Raw genomic sequence first — 16,312 nt, forward strand, 5'->3', positions numbered from 1 at the left:
GGACTCTGGGGAACTGGCCAAGTGAGGGCCGCCCAGAAAGGGCTCCTGGGACCCCCAGGGGCCAGAGGGGGGGTCTCCAGCCTGGCCTCTCCCCTCTTTCTGCAGGTGGAGCCCTTCTCCTAGCGCTGACTGGGAGAGGAATTTGGAGGTCTTCGATATATCCTAGAATCACAGAGTTGGAAGAGGCCACCAGGGCCATCGAGTCCAACCCCCTGCCAAGCAGGAAACACCATCAGAGCACTCCTGGCATGTGGTTGTCAAGCCTCTGCTTAAAGACCTCCAAAGGAGGAGACTCCACCACACTCCTGGGCAGCAAATTCCACTGTCCAACAGCTCTTACTGTCAGGAAGTTCTTCCTAATGTTTAGGTGGAATCTTCTTTCTTGTAGTTTGGATCCATTGCTCCGTGTCCGCTTCTCCGGAGCAGCAGAAAACCACCTTTCTCCCTCCTCTAGGTGACATCCTTTTATGTATTTGAACATGGCTATCATCTCACCCCTGAACCTCCTCTTCTCCAGGCTAAACATACCTGCAGCAGTTTTCTCTCCAAAATAAAAGCGAGCAAGTTTAAGCAGCCTTGTTCCAAGATGTGACTGGGGTGGGATGGCCAGAGTGCCAGCTCCTACTCCCAGAGAGGAGGGTTCAATTCCCCACTCAGCCAGGAAGCACCTTAGTCGGCGTTTGCAGCCTCCCTCGCAGGGTTGTTGTGAGGAAGAAATGGGGAGGAGGAGAACCATGTACACCACCGTGTGTGTGTGTGTGTGTGTGTTACATTTATATACCACCTTTACTCCCAAGCAGCTCCTTGGAAGAAAAGGGTGGTATAGAAATGTAATAAGAATAAATTGTATGTAGCTTGGCTGCCAGGCCTGCTGGCTTTGCTAGCTGTGCCTGTGAGGGAGAGGCAGCGTGGAAGCAGCATCTGGCATAAAGTGTCATGAGCTTCCTGCTTCTTCCAGTCCAAGATGGCTGGAATAGTGGGGAAGGAGGAGGACTGCATCACAGAGCAGGGAGGACATAGGTGGAGATGGCCTTGTGGTTCTTCCATCCTCCACCTCATCTAGCAGGGGGCAAAAATGGGCACAGGAGTGAATGTGAATTTTGCTTTGGTTCATGAGGCTGGTTTCTACACACAAACTGTGGCATTCCGCTCTATCCTCCAGCCAGACAAGCAAGAACCATTATCAGAGTTCAAGACCACATTCCAGCAAGTCAGAAACATTTGAGGAGAGGTTGCAAAGGAGAGGGGTGGAGATTCTGGGGGCAGGGGGGCCTGGAGAGAGTCCCAGGGGCGAAACAGAATAGACCTGGGGGGTCACATGTGGCCCATAGGCCTCTGCTCTCTAGCCCCCAGTGACCACGGCTGCAATCTCCCATCTTGATCCCGAGCAGCCCCATGGATGCAAGATGTGTGCAGAGTACCTTTGGAGAACAGGCGGGAGACTGAATGCTCTGCTCCTCCTTTTTCAGATACCAAAGCCAAGTGTTACCAGGGCGCTGGAGAGGGCTACATGGGGACATGGAACACAACTGTGAGTGGAGCCAAGTGCTTGAACTGGAAGCTCGATTCCTTGAGGAATAAGCGGTACAATGCGTACCGGGCAGATGCCGCTAGGTTGGGCCTTGGAAACCACAACTATTGCAGGTGAGAAAGTGAGTTTAGGAGGGGCCTCTTCTTCTTCTTGCCCCCCAATACCATGGGACATTATTGCAGTCAAACCAATAATTCATGTTTTACCAGATTGGCACATGAAGGGGCTCATAGAGCTTTCTTGTCAAATTTGCTAGAGAGAACTCTGTGAGATCACTTCCTTTGTCTGCTTTGGCAGGAAGCTGTAGCCCTACATCCTTCCAGCCTGGGCAGCCTCCTCTTTCTTCGTCATGCTTCCAAGCTGACCACATGTCCATGTCTGAGGTCTGCAGCTCAGACACAATTTTGAACTTACCTTTTGTACTTTGGTAACTTAGATAGTACAATCGTACTTTGGTTTTGGAACAGCTTAGTTCCTGAACATTTTGGCTCCTGAATGCTGCAAACCCAGAAGTGAGTGTTTCAGTTTGCAAACTATTTTTGAAAGTTGAACGTCCAACAGGGCTTCTGCGGCTTCCGATTGGCTGCAGGAGCTTCCTGCAGCCAATCAGAAGCCACGCCTTAGTTTCTGAACGTTTTGGAAGTCAAATGGACTTCCAGAATGGATTCCTTTCGACTTCCAAGGTACGACGGTAGTTATAAACATGCTTTTATTTGGTGCTGCAATTGCTACTTCAACCTAGATTGTGTAAGTAAATACTACTTTTACTTCTTTACAAAACAGTGTTGTGATTGTTGTTTTTAAGGGGTAGACAATGGGTAATACCAGGAAAATCCAGTCTGCCTTTAGAGCATCCTGGATTATTGTTTGTAAAAGCTTAAATCAAACTTTTCTTAGCTTCAAAGTTTAAGCTGCAAAGGATGGTACTCTGTTGATCTCACAAATGTGAGCAAGGAAGAATAATAACTAAACCATGTATCCTCTCCTAGTGCCGAAATCCATTCCCACAAATACATCCTTGTAGGCAAAATCTACTCTGAGCGGGAGAAATATTGACATTGTCAAATAAGGATGCTGCAGAGCTGGAAAAGGTTCAGAAAAGGGCGACCAAAATGGTTGAGAGCATCTCCACTGTGAGGAAAGGTTACAACATTTTAGTTTAGTGTAAGTGAGACTTTGGGAAGACACACAAGGTGGAGGTGTATAATATCATTTCATCATAATTTCATGAAACTGTGTGCGCTTTGTGGAGAAAGGGAATAAATAGGAAGACATCTAGGCCATATAGTGAAGCTGAAGATTGGAAGATTCAGGGCTGACAACAGGAAGGACGTCTTTGGAGAAGAGAAGAGTTTTGGATTTGATATCCCGCTTTATCACTCCCCTTCAGGAGTCTCAAAGCGGCTCACATTCTCCTTTCCCTTCCTCCCCCACAACAAACACTCTGTGGGGTGAGTGGGGCTGAGAGACTTCAAAGAAGTGTGACTGGCCCAAGGTCACCCAGCAGCTGCATGTGGAGGAGCGGAGACGCGAACCCGGTTCCCCAGATTACGAGACTACCGCTCTTAACCACTACACCACACAAGTCTTCCCTCAGGGCTTAGAATTAAACTATGGAGCTCCTTCCCCCAAGGCGTAGTGTCAACCACCAACTTGGGTTGAGAAGACCAATTTCCACGAGCCTAAGAGGAGCCTGTGGGAGCCGGTGGAGGCAAAGCAGAGTCAAAATGGCCAGCAGCCATCAAGAGCCCCTCTCCGCTGCTGCCTCCTCCTCCTCCTCCTCCTCCTCCTCCATGAATTGGTCCAGTTCTCTTTTAAAGACATTCCGGTTGGTGGTTACCACTGCCCCTGTGGGCGTGAGTTCCAGAGCTGAATTCTGCACTTCATGAAGAATTATTTTTTAAAAAAATCTATCCTGAATCTTCCAACATTCAGCTTCATTGGGTGTGATATGAGAGAGGGAAGAAAACGTCTCCAACCACTTTCTTCATGCCTTGCATAATTTCATAAAATTTCATTGTGTCACCTCACACTTGCCTTTTCTCTAAATTAAAAAGTCCCCAATGCAACAGCCTTTCTTCATAGGAGAGTCACTCCATCCCTTAATTAATTTAGCAGCCCTTTTCTTGACCTTTTCCTGGGGGATAAGGCTGTCAGTGGCTACTGGCCTTGACGGAGGTGATGCTTCCCTGGGGGGGGGGGGAGGCAGTCGGCTTCTGAATAGCAAGTGGGGGGCGGGACAGGGCAAGTGCTGTTGCACCCAGGAAAGGCTGCTTCCAAGCCTTTCACTGACTTCTAGTTGGCTGCTGTGAGAACCGAGTGTCTGTCTAGATGTTTCTTCGTATGATCTAGCAAGACTCTTCCTACATTCTTGAAATTATCAGTGTATTATTTTGAGTATAAATGTTGGCCTCCCCCCCCATTTTTTCCCTTATTTTTGAGGTTGCAGCTGAGTTTGCAGCTGTCCCCAGTGGTGCAGTGGGCCAGTGCATCTGGCTATCAACCAGAAGGTTGGTGGTTGGACTAGATGACCCCTGGAGTCCCTTCCAGCTCTACAATTCCACACTGCTATGATAAATGTCTTAATGGTACAAAATGCCCAGTGTTTGCCTTTCCTTTCCTCTAGAAACCCTGATTCCGACATCATGCCCTGGTGCTTTGTCTACAAAGGAAACAAGTACAGCTTTGAGTTCTGCAGCCTCCCTCCCTGCGCCAACAGTAGGTTCAAGGCTCCTCTGCAGTGGGGCAGAGCCAGGTGGGGCGGTGAAAATGTTGTGCTATGAGCATTGGAGCCGAAGGGAAGAAGGCTTTTAGCAGTTTCTCTCCACATCACGGCCCTGATCCAAATTAACTTGTGTGAATTCCACACCCACACACTTGTATTTTGGTCTGCTCCTTTTCAATAGAAATATGCACCAGACTCCGAGAATCTTGCGTGGAATCTGGAGCTCTAGTTCCACCACAATCATTCCCTATTTGTGCAGCATGTTTAGTTTTGCAGAAACAAAGAATTGGCTTCATCTATGGTTATTGCCATGCTTGCGGGAAAATGGAGTAGAAAACTTGTGTTAGTTGGCCTCAGTGACCAAACTCGCTCATTACGGTAGAAAAAGGAGACAATGAGAAGATGCAATATATACTAAAAGAGACTTGATTATGAATTAAATAAAAATGGGAGGGTGCTGGCTTCAAATAATCATTTTGCAATGTTCTGATGGCATTCAACTTAAACATTTTCTTAATGTTGCATTTTGGATATTGATACCTTCATGCTTGCAGGAAAAATGTATTATCTTGTTTATTACAAATTATTTAATAGGGCTCGTATTCATAAGGTATGTGTAAGCTTTGTTCTAAGACATGTACAGTAACTTTCAGCTTTTTATTAGGCCAGTCACACTTCTCTGTAGTCTCTCAGCCTCACTCACCTCACAGAGTGTTTGTTGTGGGGGAGGAAGGGAAAGGAGAATGTTAGCCGCTTTGAGACTCCTTCAGGTAGTGATAAAGCGGGATATTAAATCCAAACTCTTCTCCTCCTCCTCCTCCTCCTCCTCCTCCTCCTTCTTCTTTTTCTTCTTGTCTGTGTTGGTTTTCTAGTTAAATAAAAATCATTTAAAACTTTTCTAGTTAAATAAAATATGTAAAATTTAATTTAAGAACCAGCCCCATCCCTTGTAACATCTATGGCGCTGTACAGATGAAAAGTGGATCCCTGCCCCAAGGTTCATACATTTAAGGCACACACCCCCCAACTTGGAAACTGTGGGTCATCAGGGGTGCTGGGAATTGTAGCTCTGTGAGAGGTAAACTATAGCTCCTATGATTCTTGGGGGGGGGGGATGTGCTTTTAATGTAGGCTTCACAATTGAAAATCTGCAGTGAGAAAAAAACCTCAAACTATATGCCCCATGAATGTGGTTCGGGCCTGATGCAAACCTGCCTTTTTTGTCACAGAAAGTCACACTTGCATTTCTGGAAGAGGCAACAACTATCGAGGTCCCCACAACCGCACGGAATGGGGTGCTGCTTGCTTGAGGTGGGATTCCCAGTTCCTTACTGGGCTGGTCTTCAATTCCCATCGGGAGGATGCAGAGCAGCTCGGTCTCACCAGCCACAACTTCTGCAGGTAAGCCGACCCTCACCTTTTCTCCTTGCAGTTTTTTGTCCAAAAAGAAAAACTAAATGCAAAACATGGCTTATTGATAAGATATGTGTTTGGCTTTTCCAAAAAGGCTCTGGACCACTCTGCCTTATCTAGTGTAAGAACAATAACCTGCTGATTGGCTCTGCCCTGTGTGCTGCTTTTATTGAATTCATAGAAATAATTCTGCAATTAGATGAGGCTGTGTTTTTTGGGTCATCCAATCCATTTGTGCCATTTCATTCATGTTTGCTACAAATGCCTATGTGGTTGTTGATAAAATATTGGTGAAAACCCGAATTTGGATGTGGTCATGTGTAGGATTGCATTCAGGGTCTTGGCGTGTGTTCCACTGGTGTATGCATATATGATCTTGCACACTGGTAAAAAACCACACACCACACACAATGGATCTCGATGCAGTTATCTAGAAACTCAGGAAGTGGACTTGTACATTCCCTGCACCCACCACAATATGGCACTGACTGGCATTGGCACTGACTGGAGATGGAACGTGGGTCCCTTGGCATCCCACCATTGGCCAGGCTGGTGGGAAACATCTGGAGGGCATGTTTAGCAGCCACTTTCCAACTTTCACTGAGAGTCCCCTTCTCTCTGGGATCCTTTTAACTGAACATTTCAGGGATTGAACCTGGGACCTGTGGTCCATCCCTGAATGTACCTTGACTTGTCCCAAGGCAACCCTGACGCATTGTGGCAATGCATTGGTAGTGTGTTACCAGGGCACATCTGTGCACCGGGAACACATTGCAGGGAAGGGAAGAAGTGCAAAAGAACGGAAAGCTGTTGCAAAACATGCCTGCCTAGTGCTCTGTCCAACTTGAAAACAGTAAAAACAAGGGAGAGTTTCAATAGCATTGCTTTCCAGTGCAGAAACTATTCAGATCTTTTAGAATAAAATTGGGATGAGGACAATTTCTCTAAGCGCCCCCTTCCCAAGGACTCTGAGTGAGGCTTTGAATCACAGCTGAGGCCAGAGGCCACTTCACACAGTGTCTGTGAAAGCCGACCAGGAGGAGGAGATGATGCTGGATTTAATGGCTTTTGACTATCCCCAAGTGTTTCCAGGCCTGCCTGTGACTTTATAGTATAGGATGGATTGATGGATGGACACAGGAAGTCACGGCTGATGCAGAGCTTTCTGTGGCGTGGACCAGTTTCAAATTCATGTTGTGTTAAGCTGGGTGGGGAACCTTTGGCCCTCCGGTTGTTGCTGAACTCCAACTCCCATGCACCCACAAAAAGGGCCAAGGATGTTGGGAACTATCATTCAGCACCGTCTGGAGGGCCGCTTGAGTCATGGCTTTCCCCCAAATAATTCTGGGAAATATGGTTTGTTAAGGGTGCTCAGAGTTGTTAGGAGACTCATATTTGCCTCCCAGAGCTACAATTCCCAGAGTGGTTTAACTTATTGACAGTAAGAGCTGTTTGACAGTGGAATTTGCTGCCAAGGAGTGTGGTGGAGTCTCCTACTTTGGAGGTCTTTAAGCAGAGGCTTGACAACCATATGTCAGGAGTGCTCTGATGGTGTTTCCTGCTTGGCAGGGGGTTGGACTCGATGGCCCTTGTGGTCTCTTCCAACTCTATGATTCTATGATATTCATCCCTCTTCACAGGGAACTCTGGGAATTCTAGCTCTCGGATCAGGAACAGGAGTCTCCTACTAACCTTCAGGCTACTTAACAAACTGCAGCTCCCAGAATTCTTTGCAGGAAGCCCTCTAAAGTGGCATCATAGTGTTTTAAATGTATGGTGAGAATGTGGCGCCTTCGTTAGAGCCTTGACCAATCTGCATTGAATGGGGCTGATGGCCAAAACGTCAGGAGTGTTGGGAAAAAGCTGTTCTAAGTACATGCAAAAAACAAAGGTTATCAAGCAGCCCTCCGTAAACTCCAGAACATCATCCTCAGGGGACATACAAACCTGGGTAGCCCACACTGCTGCTCTTTGCAGGGGCAGAGAGGGGGGAGCATTTGATCTCTGAAGTAATCCTGTTCCACTTTTGTGTTGCAGGAATCCTGATAATAGCACCCAGCCTTGGTGCCACGTGCTCAGGGGTGGCAAGAGGAAATGGGAATACTGCAATGTGCCAGCTTGCTGTAAGTGCCTGCCTTATCCGTGGGGCAAAATGCCAGCAAACTGCATTTCAGTTGCTGGCTCCAATGGTGATCTGATGTACCTTTACTGTTGTTTTCATTGCTTTGTATTTTATAATAATGTTTCTAAATGTTGTGAGCCACCTTGGCTCTAGCTCTGGGAGGAAAGGTGGGATAAATACTACTGCTGTCTATTGTCTTATGAGCACCAACCAAAGACCTTCCTCTTCCAACTTTTAAGCAGAGATCTTTCTGTGTCTGCATCTGTAGTGGAATTGTTTTGAAGATGCTTTTATCATTGAACTGTTTGCCACCCGGGTTCCTTTGAGAGGACGGATGGGATAGCAATGTGCTAAATAAATGAAGAGGTCGGCCCTGGGAGAGCATTTTGCCCCAAGCGGAGAGTTAACGTTGTATCTGAGTCTGGGGCACATTTTCCTTGTTTTCCTGGCCACGTGTGGAACGAGAAAGTACCGCCAGTCTCAGTTTCGGATCAAAGGAGGCCTCTACTCGTACATCCAGTCCCACCCGTGGCAGGCGGCCATCTTTGTCAGGGTACAAGGAGTGGAGGCCTACCTCTGTGGTGGGGTCCTGATCCATTCCTGTTGGGTCCTCTCAGCTGCCCACTGCTTTGTGGAAAGGTAAGAGTCCGGCGCCTGATTTGCCATCTCTTCTGCACTTGCTGCCCCCTCAGGAAGTCTCTTGAAGTCAGAGGCAATTTGTGGTTCTGGAGATGAAAAGCCAAGTGGGAGGCAGCAACATTTGTGCATTTAGCAATTGTTCCGTTCGTGCAGGTTTTTCTTGGAGTAATAGCAGGTGGGATTCTGCTGTGGGGAGGGTTTGCTGCTGCAGTCCGGATCTCCCCCGCTCCTGCTTGGCAGGGGGTTGGACTCGATGGCCCTTGTGGTCTCTTCCAACTCTATGATTCTATGATTCTATGATTCTTCCTGCTATTTGTATTGGGAGGCAAGTCCCAATTCTCCATCTACCTCAATACCCGCCCCCCCCCCCCAGACAGGAAACATCCCTTCAAGGTCTGGGGCAGGGTTTTTTGTTATTCCCCCCAAGACACAAAATGTTTGCTTTGTTGTTCTATGAAAGTAATCCATCCAGCAACTTTGCAAGGCAGCCAGTTTTCTCCCCCTGTAAGGGATGTTGTGAAGAAAGACAGTCAGTCCTTAACTAACGCACCAAGAAATGTAGCCTTTCTAGCCCTTTAAACCATGGATAGGAATCGTTGCACCCAAGCAGGGACGAAAAGAGTCAAACGACACCAAGGGGTTAAATCCAGAGAAAGAGCTTTTATTCTGCCATGGGGGGGGGGGCAGAGGAGCAAGTGTGATAGAGTCACAAAACAAGCAGGATTTCACAGCCATTTGCACAGAGTATATATTCCTCTTCCAGTTCCCTCCCCTTTCTCCTCCTTCTGAAAAGTTCTGCCCCATGTCTCCTGAGCATGAACAGAAAGTTCCTGTCTTGGGACTCTTTTTGGACTCTTCCCAGAAAGGGGGTGAGAAACCAAAGGGGGTTTCAGAGTGTTCAGATATGTTTCATTCTCTTGTCCTGGCATAGTTCCCGGAAAGAAAGTTGCAATTTGGTTTTTAACAAGGCCACTGGCCTTAGAAACAAACAGGCTCTGAGAAACAATGGACTCTGTTCTCTACCTTCGTTAGAGTCTTTTTGTTACAGCAAGAGGAATATGCTTAGCTAACGCTTTTAGCCTTATTTGAAAAGTGCTTGAGGCGAGGCTTTGAGGCCTGGCTGGGGAGGGGGAATTCATAAACAGTTTGGGGGTTTTAGGGTAACCTTAACTGACTGTCTTTCTTCAGTTGCACATGGTTGAGCTGAAGCTTGAGCGAGGCCCAGAGCAGGGTCTTGTCGCCTGGGCAGCCCAGGACCTCCGTCCACACTGCCCAGGCTTGTGCCCCAGGGAAGTCACTCCAGTGCTGCTATAGCAGCAGGTGGACTTCACCCCCAGAGGTGAACTCCATTGTCTCAAGACTGAAGGACGCTAACTTCCAATGTTCCAGCTCTCGTGTGCCATTTTTCAGCAGTTCATTTTTTGAACCTGCTGCTCCATAAGCCTGGGATATTTCTCCACCTTTGAGCCAAACAGCTACTTATTGAAAGTGCATTTTCTCTCTCTGTCTGTCCTGCTGTTTTTTCATGATCTTCCTTTCTCCCCTCTGCATTCCCTTTCTCTTACATACCATAGTTTATTAGATTGCAAGCCTGGGAGTCAGAATGTGCCCCTCTTTGATTTCTGCGTGGTGCCCAGCAGGATGCTGAGGACAGCACAAACAGCAAATGTTGGCGAAAGGTCAACTGCAGGAATCAAATAGTCCTCATATATAGAAATGACAGAAATAGATGAAAGGAGAAAGAGAGTAGCAAGTAAGATAAAAGAAAAACAAGCAAAATGGTTCAGGGCAGTTAAAGGTGAAGAAAAGAAACAGAAATCATGCAGGATTATAATACTTCAGAATTTTGGGCAGCTATCCCTGAAGCCTTTGGAGCGCAGCTGGAGTCGCTTTCGCTGAAGCCAAGGAGAGTCCAGATAAGCTGTTTAAGTTTCAAAGAAACTCAAAAAACAGGGCTGAAAAGCTCCTGACTGCTGATGTTAAAGACTGGTACAGGGAGTTTCCAATCACAGGTTTTTATACTGTAAGGCAAAAGAATTTTTAAAGGGACAGACCATCTAGTTCAAACAAAGGGGGGATTGCTAAGATTTGTAAAGAATAACCAGAATAATATTAAATAGAGTTGTAAGAAATTATTACAAGAAGGAACGAAAGTCGATATAAGAATTGAGACCTGACGGAATTAAGGAACCAAATATAAAAATAAAATACGTTTATTTCTCAAAATATCTGCATTTCATAGAATCATAGAATCATAGAATCATAGAGTTGGAAGAGACCACAAGGGCCATCGAGTCCAACCCCCTGCCAAGCAGGAAACACCATCAGAGCACTCCTGGCATGTGGTTGTCAAGCCTCTGCTTAAAGACCTCCAAAGGAGGAGACTCCACCACACTCCTTGGCAGCAAATTCCACTGTCGAACAGCTCTCACTGTCAGGAAGTTCTTCCTAATGTTTAGGTGGAATCTTCTTTCTTGTAGTTTGGATCCATTGCTCCGTGTCCGCTTCTCTGGAGCATCAGAAAACAACCTTTCTACCTCCTCTATGTGACATCCTTTTATATATTTGAACATGGCTATCATATCACCCCTTAACCTCCTCTTCTCCAGGCTAAACATGCCCAGCTCCCTTAGCCGTTCCTCATAAGGCATCGTTTCCAGGCCTTTGACCATTTTGGTTGCCCTCTTCTGGACACGTTCCAGTTTGTCAGTGTCCTTCTTGAATTGTGGTGCCCAGAACTGGACACAGTACTCCAGGTGTGGTCTGACCAGAGCAGAATACAGTGGCACTATTACTTCCCTTGATCTAGATGCTATACTCCTATTGATACAGCCCAGAATTGCATTGGCTTTTTTAGCTGCCGCGTCACACTGTTGGCTCATGTCAAGTTTGTGGTCAACCAAGACTCCTAGATCCTTTTCACATGTACTGCTCTCAAGCCAGGTGTCACCCATCTTGTATTTGTGCCTCTCATTTTTTTTGCCCAAGTGCAATACTTTACATTTCTCCCTGTTAAAATTCATCTTGTTTGTTTTTGCCCAGTTCTCTAATCTGTCAAGGTCGTTTTGAAGTGTGATCCTGTCCTCTGGGGTGTTAGCCACCCCTCCCAGTTTGGTGTCATCTGCAAATTTGATCAGGATGCCCTTGAGTCCATCATCCAAGTCGTTGATAAAGATGTTGAATAAGACCGGGCCCAAGACAGAACCCTGTGGCACCCCACTAGTCACTCTTCTCCAGGATGAAGAGGAACCATTGATGAGCACCCTTTGGGTTCGGTCAGTCAGCCAGTTACAAATCCACTGAGTGGTAGCATAGTCAAGACCACATTTTACCAGCTTCTTTACAAGAATATCATGGGGCACCTTGTCAAATGCCTTGCTGAAATCAAGGTAGGCTACATCCACTGCGTTCCCTTCATCTACCAGGCTTGTAATTCTGTCAAAAAACGAGATCAGGTTAGTCTGACATGACTTATTTTTCAGAAATCCATGCTGACTATTGGTGATCACAGCATTCCTTTCTAGGTGCTCACAGACTGTTTGCTTAATGATCTGCTCCAGAATCTTCCCTGGTATTGATGTCAGACTGACTGGGCGGTAATTATTTGGGTCCTCTCTTTCCCCCTTTTTGAAAATAGGGACAACATTTGCCCTCCTCCAGTCTGCCGGGACTTCGCCTGTTCTCCAGGAATTCTCAAAGATGACTGCCAGTGGTTCTGAGATCACATCTGCCAGTTCTTTTAATACTCTTGGATGCAGTTCATCTGGCCCTGGAGACTTGAATACATCTAATCTAGCCAAATATTCTTGTACTATCTCCTTAGTTATTCTGGGCTGTGTTTCCTTTGCTGAATCATTTGCTCCAAATTCTTCAGGTCGGGCATTGTTTTCCTTATCGGAGAAGACTGAGGCAAAGAAGGCATTGAGGAGTTCAGCCCTTTCTGTGTCCCCTGTTTGCATTTCACCATCTTCTCCTCTGAGTGACCCCACTGTTTCTTTGTTCTTCCTTTTGCTACGAACATACCCATAAAAGCCTTTTTTGTTGCTTTTAACCTCTCTAGCAAGCCTGAGTTCATTCTGTGCTTTAGCTTTTCTGACTTTGTGTCTACATGTGCTGGCTATTTGTTTGAATTCCTCTTTGGTGGTTTCCCCCCTTTTCCATTTTTTGTACACATCCTTTTTTAATCTTAATTCAGTTAAAAGTTCTTTAGATAGCCACCCTGGCTTCTTTAGGCACCTTCCATGTTTCCGTCTCATTGGTATTGCCTGACGTTGTGCTTTTAGTATCTCCCTCTTAACAAACTCCCAGCCATCATGAACTCCCTTTCCTTTTAGTATTGCTGTCCATGGGATCTCACCCAGCACTTCCCTAAGTTTTATGAAGTCGGCTTTCTTAAAGTCAAGAAATTGAGTCCTAGTATGCTTGGCTGCTACTTTCCGATGTATAGTAAACTTCAGAAGAGCATGATCACTCGCGCCTAATGATCCTTCCACATCTACCCCACTAACCAGGTCATCAACATTGGTTAGGACCAGGTCTAAAATGGCTGTTCCTCTTGTTGCTTCTCCCACTTTCTGGACAATGAAGTTGTCTGCAAGGCCAGTGAGGAATCTGTTTGACCTTATGCTCTTGGCTGAGTTTGACGTCCAACAAATATCCGGGTAATTGAAGTCCCCCATTACTACTATCTCCCTTCCTTTTGCATGCTTGGCCATCTGTTCCAGGAAGGCATCATCTATGTCCTCCGTTTGGCTTGGGGATCTATAGTAAACTCCCACAATGAGGTCTCTGTTATTCTTCTCTCCCTTAATTTTGACCCAAATGCTCTCACTTTGGCTTTGAGGTTCTAAATCTTGGATCTCTTCACAGGTATACACACCCCTGACATATAACGCCACTCCTCCTCCTTTCTTGTCTGGTCTGTTTCTCTGAAATAGATTGTATCCCCCCATTATTACATTCCAATCGTGGGACTTATCCCACCAGGTTTCAGTGATGCCTATTATGTCATATTTAGTTTGCTGTACCAAGAGCTCAAGCTCATCTTGTTTATTTCCCATGCTTTGCGCATTAGTGTACAGACATTGAAGTCCATTAATCATTCCCCCGTGTCTCTTATTTAAGGATTTTTTCCTCCCTCCACTAGGTCCGCGTGCTGTTTGCTCCACTTGGTCTATGACATTTGGATGATCATCTTCATTAATTGATAGACTCCTACCTTCAGGAGCACTGTCTCCCTCCCCCACATTAGTCAGTTTAAAGCCCTCCTGATGAGGTTTCTGAGATTTTTGGCAAAAACATTTCTCCCAACCGTTGTGAGGTGCAGCCCATCACTTGCCAGAAGTCCATCTTCAAGAAACTGCAGTCCGTGATCTAAGAATCCAAACCGTTCCTGTTTACACCATTTGCGAAGCCAGCTGTTCACTTCCACTATTTTGCCCTCTCTCCCTGGGCCACGTCGTTCAACTGGGAGGACAGACGAGATGACAATTTGTGCATTTAGTTGCTTCAATTTCCTGCCGAGAGCCTCGTAGTCTCTTTTGATCTTCTGGAGGCTATTGCTTGCAGTGTCATTGGTTCCCACATGAACCAAGAGGAAGGGGTATTCGTCAGTGGGTTTTATGATTCCTTGCAGTCGTTCAGTTACATCTTGGATCTTAGCCCCGGGGAGACAGCACACTTCCCGAGACATCTTGTCAGGCCCACAGATCACTGCTTCTGTTCCCCTCAGTAGGGAATCCCCTATCACCACTACACGCCTCCTCTTGGGTTTGGTTGGGGTTCTTCCGTGAGCTGTCCGTTCCAAGGTCGCCTGCACATTCCCTGAGGACTGACTTTGCTGCTCGTCTTCATATACCTGATCGACTGTAATGAGGGAGAGATCCTCAAATGGAGTCTGCTCTTCGTCTTCCATGCTAGGGGAGAGGACCTCAAAGCGATTGTGTATTTCTAAACAATCAGAGTGAACCCTGGGCCTCCTACTTCTTTGAGTCACGTTTCTCCATATATCTGGCTCCTGTGTTGGTGAACTAGCCTCCTTCTCAGGGGAGTCCCCTGTCTCCTCTCTGGTGGAGACGGTGTGCTCTGTTGCTTCCAAGAAGAGCTCCAGCTCTCTAATTCTTTGGAGCGTAGCTACACGTTCCTCCAGTTGCTGGACTTTGTCTTTTAAAAGGGTAATCAACATGCAATTGCTGCAGGTAAAGCTGCCTGCAACCTTTGGCAAGATGGCAAACATTGCGCAGGAATCGCAGGCGACTGCAGCTGTTCCCTCCCCTTCCATCTTGAGATCGTGTCGTTGGGGGTAGCTACAGAGGTCCTCCATCACAAAAAGCTTGAGGACAGGACAAATAACTCCCCCCCACACACACAAAAAAAACCTAGGTCTCCCCCAACAAACGTTTGAGACTAGCTCCCCTAAATCTAAAAGATGGGTATAACTGCCCTTCAGACTCTGATAAGCTCCTCCCACAGCTAATCCCCTGCCTCAACAGAAACCCTGCCCCCTCTGACCTTTACACAGGGAAAACAGCTAATCAGCCACAAAGAAACACACACACACACACACACACACACACACAAGAAAACCCTTTTTGCTCCTTCTTCAACTGCTGCCCTTCAGACGTAAACAGCATTTATCTCAGGAGTTTGAGGTTTATAAATGATCAACCATCTGAAATCCACTGCCTTACGTTTAGCTTCTAAGAAGTGAGATGTAAGAGGTGCTTCCGTAACGTAACGTTCTGTAAAGGTAATGTTTCTGTGCCATTTCTCAGTTCCGCGACTGTCTCCCCCCCCCCCCATCAGCCTCACCTGTGGAGCTCCTCTTCGGACGGGGAGTACTTGGCGGTGACGTCAGCCAGGTCTCCGAAAATCTGGTTGCCGTAGACGGTCAGCGAGGAGAGGAGGGCCAGCTCCTGCCAGGTGGAGCCCAGGAGACAGGTGTAGTCCTTGATGGACAGCTCGCCAAAGAAGGGCAACTTCTTGACCCAGGCGATCTGGCGGAAAAGGAGCTCATCGGCCAGGCGGCAGAGCAGCACAAAGAGCTCCGACTGGGTCACTTTGTACCTGCGGGAGGGAGAGCGGTTAGGGGCCCAAAGCGAGTGTCGGTTATGGGCCCACCGGCCGACGTTGCATTCGCACCGTTTAATACCACCCCTCCGTGGGTTTCTTTTTCACGGGTCTGCTTTGCATTTTTTAAAGGACGCGGGTGATGCTGTGGGTTAAATCACTGAGCCTAGGGTGGTCGGTTCGAATCCCCGTCAAGGGGCAAGCGCCCGTCACTCAGTCCCTGCTCCCGCCACCCTGCAGATTGAAAGCACATCAAAAGTGCAAGTGGATCAATAGGTCCCGCTCCGGAGGGAAGGTAAACAGCATTTCCGTGCGCCCCCCCCCGTGTGACAAGGCTCCCCACTGTGCTGCTCTGAGGGGGCCAACAGCGGGCAGAAAGGGGGTGCGCCACTCACCCGTCTTCGATGAGCATGGGGGTGCCGAGGGGCCCCATGTCCTCGGCCGAGACCAGCTGGCTGATGAGGAGAGCGGGAGCCTGGGGGTCAAGGCTCCGGGGGGGGGGGGCGGGGGCAGCAGGGCCGAGTGCGCCGGGCAGCTCTGAAGGTGCGGGAGGTATTGGTAGGGGGTTGGCCCCGGGCCCCCCAGGTATGGATCCCTGAGTGCAGCAAATCCGTTCAGCTCAACAGATCTGCTGGAATAGGAAAGGCGGGGGTTAAGAGGCAGGGGTAGGGGGGCGCAGGAAATGGAAGAGGGGGGGTCCAGAGCTTCAACCATTCCATGCCATGATTAATTGTTTGATTGAATCAATATATCAACCGATACCAACGATGGCCAGACTTGGGGATGTTTTGGGACTACAATTCCCATCATCCCT

The 16,312-nt window shown here is 47.5% G+C and overlaps 2 protein-coding genes across 2 annotated transcripts; one reads left to right on the top strand and one right to left on the bottom strand.

Annotated features, from left to right (window-relative positions):
* Positions 1 to 1,303: 1,303 nt before the first annotated feature.
* LOC309538112 (tissue-type plasminogen activator-like) lies at positions 1,304 to 8,495 on the top strand. Its single transcript, XM_082233361.1, has 4 exons — positions 1,304 to 1,644; positions 4,158 to 4,249; positions 5,486 to 5,657; positions 7,707 to 8,495. The coding sequence occupies exons 1-4, from the start codon at positions 1,400 to 1,402 to the stop codon at positions 7,942 to 7,944; spliced, it is 747 nt and encodes a 248-aa protein (XP_082089487.1). The 5' UTR covers positions 1,304 to 1,399; the 3' UTR covers positions 7,945 to 8,495.
* A 6,588-nt stretch (positions 8,496 to 15,083) lies between these two features.
* LOC309536620 (nuclear receptor subfamily 6 group A member 1-like) lies at positions 15,084 to 15,991 on the bottom strand. The gene is made up of 2 exons (XM_082230755.1): positions 15,894 to 15,991; positions 15,084 to 15,495 (listed from the first exon to the last, which is right to left on the bottom strand). The coding sequence occupies exons 1-2, from the start codon at positions 15,929 to 15,931 to the stop codon at positions 15,237 to 15,239; spliced, it is 297 nt and encodes a 98-aa protein (XP_082086881.1). The 5' UTR covers positions 15,932 to 15,991; the 3' UTR covers positions 15,084 to 15,236.
* Between the last annotated feature and the right edge of the window lie 321 nt (positions 15,992 to 16,312).

Source organism: Podarcis vaucheri (assembly GCF_965113315.1).
Source record: "Podarcis vaucheri genome assembly, chromosome: 7".
In the NCBI taxonomy this organism is placed as follows: domain Eukaryota; kingdom Metazoa; phylum Chordata; class Lepidosauria; order Squamata; family Lacertidae; genus Podarcis; species Podarcis vaucheri.